Raw genomic sequence first — 11070 nt, 5'->3', positions numbered from 1 at the left:
GGGTGACTGCTGCTTCACACCAGTGACAGCCACGCTAATACAGACTAGAAAGAGTATAAGGTACTCTTATTTTGATAGCAAATCTTTAAAAATCTAATGACAGAAGAGTACTTTTTACAAAGTTGTTCTTTTCTGTCATGACTGGAGAAAGCCAAGGTGTCCCTGGTGAGAAAGAGCAAATCAAAATTGATCATTCATTTAACCCCCCCCCCCCTTTTTTTTTCTTTTACTCAGCCTGTTTCACTCTGGTTCTTTCTTCAATGCAGCCTCTGTTTCTCCTCATCCACATCCTTGATGAATAACTATTTGCCTCATAGAGACAGAGACTTATTATATATCCTCAGCCATAGTTTATACTGCGCTTCTTGTACTCACATGCTTGTCTTATGTTATTCAGCATCGGCCACTGTGATAATGATTAATGTTAATCTTGATGGTATTACAGTAATCCTCTCCATGGTATAACCCTTATCTTACTGCATTTTTTTTCTGTGACATTTGTATAGTAACCTGCTAAAATTGTACAATAGGATTACCACTATTACTTTTGGCGTAAGCAATAGCATAACTGGTGCAGCCATTTTTCAACCTCATTTCCCAGTTAAGTCTGAATATCTCCTCTCCTTTGCTCCCAGATGTCTCCTTACAGCTGCCATGACTAACTGCAAACTCATTTATTACAGGTCACAAACGCCAAGTGCTTCATTTAAAAGGACGCCGGCCCCCCTCTCCTCTAACACAAGTGAAAAATCGACCTGCAAGAATAGCGTACGGGGCACATTGCTCCCCTGGTACTAAGCGAAGGCCAACACAGATACACAGTTAAAAGTTGCTTTCAGATGCGAGGCCGCTAAGATAAATACATTACAAAGTCTATCACACTGTACATATCTCACTATGGGTCCCTGGTATGAAATGTCAGGGAGCTCCTGCAACAAGTGTACTGGCTGACAAAGTGAGTAAATATATTGTTTGTTGTAATTTATTTTAAAAAAATACTTTAAACCTTAACCCACATATCACATCCCACCCCTGTTTCGCATTTATTTGAAGACACAAATAATGAATTTGCGTGAGGCTTGTGTTCTGCCGGCCATATCCGATATCACTCAAAGCCTGTCTGTAATTACATTGTAAATGCAGATGAGCTATGAATATTTTAGAGGGGGATTACTAAAAGAGGAAAGCCAGAGAGGGAGAGAGTTGAGAGAAATCAGCCTTTTTAACACACCCACATGCAGAACTGCATGAAAAGCTCATTTGAAGGTGGAGCTAGTCTTTCATGCCCAAGTTGTCAGCCTATTATCATCCTTTCATATGTTCGCCACCATTATTAACTGTGAGCAGGAATAGAAAAATAACACAAAAAAAGTGAGAATAAAACACATCACTCCGATATGTCAGGCTGTCGCTTCAGAGACAGAAAAACACGGCACACCAACTCTTATCATCAGACTCTCATTCTACAACGTGGCGGTAATGAGTGTGTCTTAACAAAGATTAGCTGTAATTTCCATTGTCATTTTAATGCTCCCACATTATGTGGAGGCTTAAAAAGCCACAGATGAAGGCAGAGGGTGGGCAGAGGAAGAGGAACAAGCAGAGAGTGAAGCAGAGACAGAGCCTCTGGAGCACAGTTAGTCTGTCAGTCACCTCTCTCTCCCGCAAACCATCCAGTCATACACACAAACACAGCCACCAAAAGCACACACACAAACAGCGTATGCGCATGTTTCCTACACCATTTGTCACCCCGTTTTGAAACCCTCAAAAAGTGGCTGTCAAAAGGGTTGGTGCCTCCTGCTGCCCTCCAGGAGGATGGGGAGGACAAATGGGCTTATTGTGAGAAGAACAGCAGAAACAACAAAGGCTATCAAAGGTCTCACACACTGACAGACACACATGGCACGTTCAGACTCCTGACATCTGCATTCTTTAGAGGACACATGGAGTGAGACGTGCAAGGGCCTGGATCTCATACATTTGCCTTCTACGTCAGACTGACAGCCCAGGGTGAAGGCACCATGAATGTGTTGGTCTGTGTGCAGGTGTGTGGGACTGAGTCTTGGAGTGCGTGCGGCAATGCACGAGACACACTGGCACCAGTCCACACCGATGGACAACTTCATGTGAATCCTATTAGAAACATGCAACAGTTCAAAAAATATGATGCAGTTAACACAAGAAAGCCTTGTTTGGAATATTTAAATGTTATAATTATCTGTCATCTTGCAAAATTCACAAATGTCATTTTAAGGAAATTACTGAAAAAAAAATATACTGTATATATCTAAAATTCCCAGTTTGTACAAATCACTTATTTATCCTAAGAGCAGACTTAGCCCTTGTAACAATGAGCAATGATGACACAAAATCACAAACTGAGTAAATCTATGCAGGGAAAAATGGACTTTAGTTGCTGTGTATTCAGCACTCAGGGCCTGGGCTGCATAGGGGGTATCAGTATTTCTATTTGTGTAGGTGTCACTTCTTCCCTTCTCTTTCGTTCGCAGACAAAAAAAAAAAACCAAACTGAAAGCTTACTCAATTTAGCAAAGCACAAAGACACCATAAAAGCAGAGAAACATAAAAGGAGTGAAAAACAGCAACAATTCCATTTACAACAAACCTTATCAAATTCGCAGTACTTTCATTGCTTGTAAACCGGGCTTCAAACATAGAATTTGCATTTTAAATACACATATGATAAACAGCTGGCCACATTAAGCATGAATAGACACGGGTGATGCTCCAAACCAATTATGACATCCTTCACAAAAAGGACATTTAATAGCCAAGCTGACAATTATGTGTGGCAAAACACACGGCATATTTATAACTGCAGGTGATAAATGAGGGTGTGACGCTTATAAAGGTCACCCGATATATATGATCCAATCATTTCTACTGGCTGCCGACAGTCTGACTTATTATGAAGCCATCAACAAGTCAAAACTGGAAAACAGTTTCTGCCGTTGGAAATGAACCGGCAGAATAATACCCTCTGTACATCCATGACAAAGAAATCTGTGGTCGTCTAATACATTTTTAAAAACTACACATGTATTCAAGTTACAAGTCCCTGCTAGTAACTAAAGAAAATGACAGTAACACTACAGGAAATTAAAACCAAAAACACACCATTAGGGACGAGAAGGTCAGAGGCTCACTAGTGAGGCCGCTGCACACGTACCTTCAGTCCCTGTTGGAATAGTGCGGCGATTTCTCATTAGGGATTCCTGAGTAGCATTATGGGTGCTACACATATATTATTAATGCCAGTTGTTCGATGCCAAAAACAGGTTGGTTTGTTGAGGAGTGGAGAGATTTATTGGAAACTTAATGGCTTCCACTATTCCACAGTCTAGATTACACAAACACAAGGTTTTTTTTATTCTTCATTTGGCTGCAGGGTGAGATCTGCAGGAGAGGAAAAACTAAATACAAATGGAAATTTCTTGTCTTCTTTTTGCTGTCAGTATGGCAGTGCATGGACAATATGACACCATCCTTTTTGTAATTTGTCATACAAAGGAAAGATCAACAAAAAGTCACCAGAAAGGGGAAAAACAATAATGTAATAAAGTGATAATCACATCTTTTCTGTCAGTCGCTACTGATCAACTCTGTCAACTCATCTTGGCTACTCAGAAAGGAAAGACTGAATCGCTGTGGTGTTAAACTAGCAGATTCTGCTATATAGCAGACTGATGGCCTTACAGTAAGTTGTTCCTCATCTCTCACCCAGGCTGAGGCCGAGGAGGTTCACATTCCTTTTTCCAACAAATGGAAGTGGATCACCACCTAATCAAAGACTCCCATTCTTCTGATAAAAAGCCTGGTGTCAGTTGAGGGTCAAAGCTCCCTTAACGGGCAACAGCAGGAAAAGATATGTCTGTAAGAGGGTTTTGTGGCAAAGCAGAGCTGTGTGGGCCATCAAATGTGACACCATTCTTCCCCTATACTTCAGCTTGGAATAAAAAACACAACAATAAATAGTGTACGAGACGTGTCTGTCTACTTTGTGGTGAGGGAGCAAAAAAAGAATAAAAAAGAAAAAAAAAAGATAAATCCTCATGTCTTCTTTTACTAGCTGAATCTCTTCCCGTTCCTCACTCGACACCTTGTAAACAGTGATATATTATGAACTCACCTATCAGCTACACACTGCGCTGTCAATTTCAATGCAGTGAATGGTGGGTGCCACTCTATAATCAAGGTTGTAGTAGAGCAGGGGGGTATAGCTGCCAAATGATCTTTCAACTACCATTTAATTTTTTTAGACGCTAGCCCAGCCACCTTTTCAGACAGAATTTGAATTAGGAGACGAAAACTGCTTCGAGCTGTAAAACAGGGTCATTTAAGGAGGTAGTTTCTCTCCATCGCAGTGATTACACTAATTAAAAAAGCACCCACTCACAGCTGCATCTGGAACAGACGACTTTACGCCTGAGAACAAAATATCTAAAAATTCCTAAACATTGATAGAGTTTTTGAATATGGCCATATGTTTCAGAGCTGGCAGCTGTATGCATTTCCCATCTCTGTCCTCCAGCTCCAATACACAGCCCCATCAAATGAGGAGCAGTGTGGGGACCCTGTGGCATCTCCCAGAGATGCACCTACTGTCATGGGGAAACTTTAACTTCGGTTTTAGGTGATATTTGTGCATGTTCAACTGGTAGAACACAGTTCAGATTGGGAAAGTTACAGAATGTGGGAACTTTTCAGCAATAAACACATGAAAACAAGGAGTTATAGAAAAGGCTCTGATTGTGCAAAGTGATATTTTACAGAAAAGCAATGTCAAACCAACACCAAGCAGATACATGTTTACATAAACGTGGTTCACTTAGTCCTGGAGCATTAATGACTCATTGAGGAGATTTAGGTTTGGACCAAAAACAACTACATTATTAAGAAAAGGAAGAACAAGTGCGCCAGTGCGTGCATATATGCACTGTTTACGCATATTCACATTGGTTACAGCATTGCAACTCATGCAGACAACTCGTTCGCGCGCAGGCTCACATACCCACACACAAACACAGACAAACACAGACATTAGCGTGCACACATATTCCATCACCTTTCTCTGCCAATTCGCTCTCACTGCCAGGACTTAATCCGCCTTTAAGCTGATTCACACAGTGATATTTGTACAATCTGCTCTTCTTGCGTTTGTATATGGCTTTTTTGTGTTCCTTTTTAACTTCGGAATATATTTTTAAATGTCGGGGCTCTATACCAGCCTGCCTATGTGAAAGAGGATTGGCATTGTCACCTTTAAGCTGCATGCTTCCAGAAAAAAAAGTATCAGCCAGGTTATTGAAGCACAGGAGCGTTAAGTAGGCATAGTTTGTATTTTCTCTCTGCTCTGTTCGAATAAATGTATTTTATCTTATTTCTGGAAACACTATTCACTTGGACACGGGATAAATCAACCGCCTTGATCAACATGCTGATGTTTATACTTATAGCCGATTTCTAATACTGTGAGATATTCTTCCTAAAACTGAACCTGTCTTCAGCTGACATGGGCCCGTGTTTCTCCAACAGTCCTTTAACGTGTGAGATGAGACTAATCTGACTGTTTCATCACTGTGGCACGGATCCCCCTCTCCCTTTCCTCTGAGCCGCATCCAGCCTTTTACTTCATTCACCCTCTCTTCCCTTTAAAGCTGCGCAGGATCTTGCCAAGCTTAAGTTGCAGTGGTGGGCCTGTGCATTAAGCGGCGCACATTTCACTTATGAAATCAAATTGGAGGGCGTACGTTGCAAATGTGTCTCTGGATGTTTCATCTTGAAACAAGCTGTGCTAATTGAACTGAGATTGAAAAAAGTTTGTATCACTTCTGTTAAGACTTTTAAGCAGCGAGCCCAACAAACCACAATGAGATCAGTCGAACTCATTACAAATAACTACAGGACGTGTGGAATATCTGATTCCAATTCCTTTCCATATTCCATGACAATAAAATCCAGCAATTTAATGGTTTTAAGATTCAATATTACACCATGAGTTCTATTTATGTTTATGCGTTTTGTGCTGTGTGATTAATTTAATCCTCTTTCCCCTCAATATTCAAATCTATTCGCTTTAAACGGAAAGTCAAAATAATTTCATTGCGCAGGTTTAAGGCACAGGACAGAGGAAGCAAACGGCTTTCTGGAAATCTATAATCTTTGCATAATGAGGACAATTTTGATCTCGTTTATTCGGTTAATATTTATTTGCTCTCTCCCTCTCACCACTTGGTGAGCACACCTATAGGTTCCTGTGCGTAAAGAGCGCCGCTGCTTTGTACAAATGGTACTGCCACTGTCAGTGATGGTCCTGTGCACTACAACGTTTGACTGTCAAACTGTGATCCACATGATCCTTAAGGGGACTCACTCAAAAATAAGGAATAATGCAATTTCACAGTAATCCGCTTTGCTTTTTTTCCCGATTACACAATGCATATGGATGAATGTTCACAACTGTTACCACCCTTTGCACAGCTGAGAGAGTTCCAAGGATCAGCACCACAACACAACAACGGCAGTCTGTCTGCAACTGCGTCCCTACCAACGCGGTAGTTGGATCAAATTGATGCGCTTGCAGTGACAGAGCTTTTGATGCGCACAACCCGCTGCCATACAAACCGATATTTTAAATAGACCAAAGACGACACGGGGGTTTAAACCTATCATCCCTACTGCCACAGCTATTTGCTGATACATTCTCTGCAGGAGAAGCGAGAACATGGTCAAGAAAGAACTTTTTAAACCGAGTTGCGCAGTAGACAGCTTGTCAATCCGCAGGAGGGAAGACAAGAGCACAGGAGCCTTGTTGTACAGCGAAGCTGTCACTCTGTCGAAACTGTGTTTAAAGAACACGTGTGATGACATTAGACACTCTCCTTTATCTCCAAATTCAACAGTGCCGCTCTGTGCACGAAGACAGAGCAAGACACGTCCTCGGATTCATTCAGCTCATTACAAGAGAAATGTACTGCTACAACCTGCAGCCTGCTCAAACTGTCACCTGCGTCTCAGTATCACAATGCTGTACGTCGTTCCCTTTACATTGCAAGTGTTTACCACATCTCTCCAACAGCAGGATTCAGGATTGATAGTAAAAATCAGTGAAGGAGGTGCGGACTGGCTCTGGCACATCTCTTGTTACACGCGTAAAAAGACCAACATTAATGTAGAAGTATATGGATGGATAGTTGTGCCACTGCACTCAGTACGCACCGATTAGCTTAACAAAGGCTGTGATTTGCACACCGGGCAGTAGACTGATGGCGTTCACTCACCTGATTGTGAAGAGCTTGACCTAAACAAGAAGCAAGTGAGGAGGAAGCCGAAGCAACACAAAGCAGTCGTTGGTTTCATTGTTGTGCTTGGGAAGTATCTCCTTTAAATTCACATGTCCAGCAGTGTATCTTTCCTTGAAACAACCAGAAAGGACGAATTGTTTGCGTCCGTAGCGTCTTCAGTCTGTGACTGTGAGGACTTTAGTCGCTTTTGACTAAGTTTACAGTTTGTTCGACTGTCCTCTGCTTCGTCTCTCAGTACGAGCAGGCTTAGTTTGTGACTGACGTGAAAGCTGAAATATTCGAATATCAGTTTCCAACGCGTGGAATGTAAAGCTGGTCTAAACAGTAAAAACCAGTACTCATGCCGTTACTCCCAGACTTGGCCACAATCTGCAGCTGTAGAGTCGTATTCTTCAAACACACCTCCGAGCGCCTGAGCTCCTCCTACGGACGCTGTGATTGGCACAGGTACGCGACGATCATCCCGAAACCCGCCAGTCTCAACTCCATACGCGCTGTCATTGGCTGATATAAGATGCCAAAACCCACCGAATCTGTGCGTCGGCTCCGTTGCACCTGTCACACTGAGCAGAGATAAATTCTGCGAGAAGGATTCCGAGGTGTAACTGGTCAAATAGAGCTGATTATCATTTATAGGTGGCTCCAGTGCGTGAAGATCTTATCCATATTTCATATCTTTAAAATATAACTGTGCATGTTGTTCTTCGGGGATGATGAAAGTGATACTTAGAACTAAAATATATTTCTTTATAAAGGCTTTTATCGGGTTTATAGTGAATTAAATAGTCAGTTTGCTCTGTAGATCCATGGATTCTAAACATGCACGCGTCTTATCAAAAGTTGCTTTATTTTGTAACAACACAGTTGTGCCGTGAGGAAAATAACCTGAGACTTTTTTCAGTCTATATCAAATGCAAAGCTTCCTATAATTCCTCACTTATCAGTAATCTTCTCCCCAGGGGTGGCTCAATGTAAATGACACAAATAAAAGTCAAATAGGTTTACTGATACTGTGCTCACTGAGCTATTTGTAATAGTTTGAAAGCAGTGACTTTGTGGTGACAGAAAAATGAAAAGATAATGGGAATATAGGAAACATTGTGACTAAAGGTTATTTCTTTCTGAAGCAGCTGCCTGCTTTCACACTTTGGGAGAAGGGTGAAGACCTCCTGGAGTTACAATATGTCCACACATCTGGGCAGAAATCAGCCACTCTGCCGTTTCCCCAACCTAAGTTTTATCTCACGCGCTTACACACATCTTGTGTTGTTTGGGTTAGGCTTGGTTTATTAATATGGCAAAGAAATAATGTGCAGTCTATCAGATTCAGTCACAACATATTTAAATTTAAAGTAATATAATTACTTAAAAAAGAAATATATATGATTTATTTAAGCACCATACACTATCAGCTGGAAATGAGTTATATCATTGTGGGGTCTTTGAAGCGACAAAGGCACTTTATGACATTTATGGTCTCAAAGAACTTGTTAGCTTTACTGTAACTGAAAGAGACAGTTTACCTTTTAATTTGACAGTACACCACATTATCTGTCAATAATGTACTTGTCCTTAAACACCATTCTTTTAGCCATAGGGAGGTCACACCTGCACACACACACTGCCTGGCTCATTGCTTTTTTCTGATCCTGGAACAGTCAATTGAACTTCCTTGCGCCACGTGTATCTGACACTTTAAGCAAATGGGATTCATATAGTTCTCACTGAGAAGAAAGCCAAAAGGCCTTGTTGTGTTCAGCTTGGCTGAGGAATGAATAATGCACTGAACTGTGAGGGGCACTTCTTGAACCTCTGCTGCAGTATTGACCCCTCACCAGTGGGGGGCAGTCCATTTCTCACCTCATAGGTTATAGGCCCAGGGCAGTGACACAGTAGGGGGCGGGCTGTCCAAGCTGCCACTATCTAGTTTCCTGACTCTCTGTTTGACATTGGCTTCCTATCACACAGAAGCTTTATTAAATATTCCTCAGCAGAAATGAGCTTTTAATATCACTGACACCACAAATCTATTAAGAAATATGGAAAAATGAGGTCTGGCAGTATTCTACAACAAGAGGCCTCACTCTAAATATGCCACAAATAGCTGCTGTTCATCATTTTTAATAACCAAAATGTAATTTAGCACTGTTATGCATTACACCTTAAGAAGTACCTTCTGACAGTATCAACCTAATGCCGTCAATTAGGTAATTTATTCCAGGGGATTATGAAAGGGAATGAGACGAGGTTTCATGTGTTCTTCTGGCCGTTCCCCGGTGCCTGCTGTACGACTAATCTAATACATAACCCCCTGATTTGTTTAATGGATGAGACTTTGCTACTGCAAGAGGCACGCCAATAAAAGCCGAAGCCCTCCAGAGGCTATTGTGCCTCATAATGATGCCAGACACACAATGTGAGAGTTATGAAGCAATTTTTTATCATGCAGCACATTGTTTTGCTCTGTCGGTGCTGTGCAAGTAAAGGCAATCTCTCCCTGCAGCACAGCACTTCACCCCCACACTTAGATAAACCTTCAATATGATAAACTGTCCCAGCCACATGTTGCAGAGATGAAGGAAGTTTAGGATTGAAATACACGTCCTGTACTGATGATTTGCTAGTTAGTCATAGCTAACTTTTTATTAACTTTTTTTTTTTTCTTTTTCACAGCCTTTGTTCTACTTTTATGTTAAATAGGATTATTTCTGGCAAATAACTGAACCATGTTTGAAAGCTACAGTTACAATAACGCCTCAAACACCAGATCTTGCAGTAAGTATAGACATTTCATACAGTCACCGGTGCAGAAAAGATATGCTAATTGTGTAAAAGCATAAAAAAAAGTGTTTTAAAAAAGGAGATGGCTGTCCTTGGAGATATGGAGAGTACTTCTGTGTGGTTAAAACTACCACCAACCTCTGTCTGTGTCTGCATGTGGTAGCATATGCTTCAAAAGTGTACTTTAAAAGTGAAATTTCCAAAAGATAAAATTAAGCCTCAGTATGAAACGTGTGATCGCCAGCACTCAGTACTAAATTGTCTCTTTCTGAGAATGACAAAGCAACAGTTAAGTCATATGCATCTATACAAACAAAAGGCCCTCTGATAGTAGATAACACCATACTTCTGAGTGCCCTTATCTTTTCAAAACAGTAAGGGAGAAAGAAGACGAATACGTCTTTCAAAAAAAAAATCATTTATTTTCATTTTGTAGATGCCAGGGCTGGAAAAACGTAGAGGCATTTGTTATTGTCAAAACAAAATGGTTTGTTGAATAGATAATGAAGTTGAAGTTGTCTGAGGAAGGCAACAAAAGGACTTAAAGACTATCACAAAACTTTGGAGTATTTCAGTGTTTTTACACAGCGAGGAGACACTAAAGCAGTATCAGTATGGCTGCATGCATTAATCACTGTAAGCACTGATAGCACTCCTACAACAATGTATCATTGCATTTAACACCCAAAGTGTTTCTTTTTATTGACAATGCAAATTCTACTCTGTTTAAAAAGTGGATTTTACCATTATTAGTCATTTTCTCATTCCATAATGATAAGTGCAAAGATTGCCATTGATTGTATCTACAGTTCGGGCTGTTCTTGGATAAGTGAACAGAGATGACACATTGTTGTCAGTTCCATTTTTTAAACATCAGAAATGGTTTTGTTTTCCAAAGTGTCTTGTGATGGCATCGCCTGACTATTTTTAAGTGTTCAAATTAATGCGGCATTTGATTTCT

At 40.8% G+C, this 11070-nt stretch overlaps 1 protein-coding gene across 1 annotated transcript in view; it reads right to left on the bottom strand.

Moving 5' to 3' along the window:
- The window catches only part of LOC109964399 (receptor tyrosine-protein kinase erbB-4), a 300706-nt gene extending 292858 nt beyond the window's left edge, over positions 1 to 7848 (bottom strand). The window contains 1 exon segment of the mRNA XM_074527649.1: positions 7305 to 7848. Within this exon segment, the coding sequence (XP_074383750.1) occupies positions 7305 to 7383 (79 nt within the window). The 5' untranslated portion in view covers positions 7384 to 7848.
- Between the last annotated feature and the right edge of the window lie 3222 nt (positions 7849 to 11070).

The sequence above is a fragment of the Monopterus albus genome, unplaced genomic scaffold, assembly GCF_001952655.1.
Source record: "Monopterus albus unplaced genomic scaffold, M_albus_1.0 scaffold88.1, whole genome shotgun sequence".
In the NCBI taxonomy this organism is placed as follows: domain Eukaryota; kingdom Metazoa; phylum Chordata; class Actinopteri; order Synbranchiformes; family Synbranchidae; genus Monopterus; species Monopterus albus.
The sequence above is the reverse complement of the archived record's forward strand: the minus strand, read 5'-3'. Positions and strand labels throughout refer to the sequence as shown.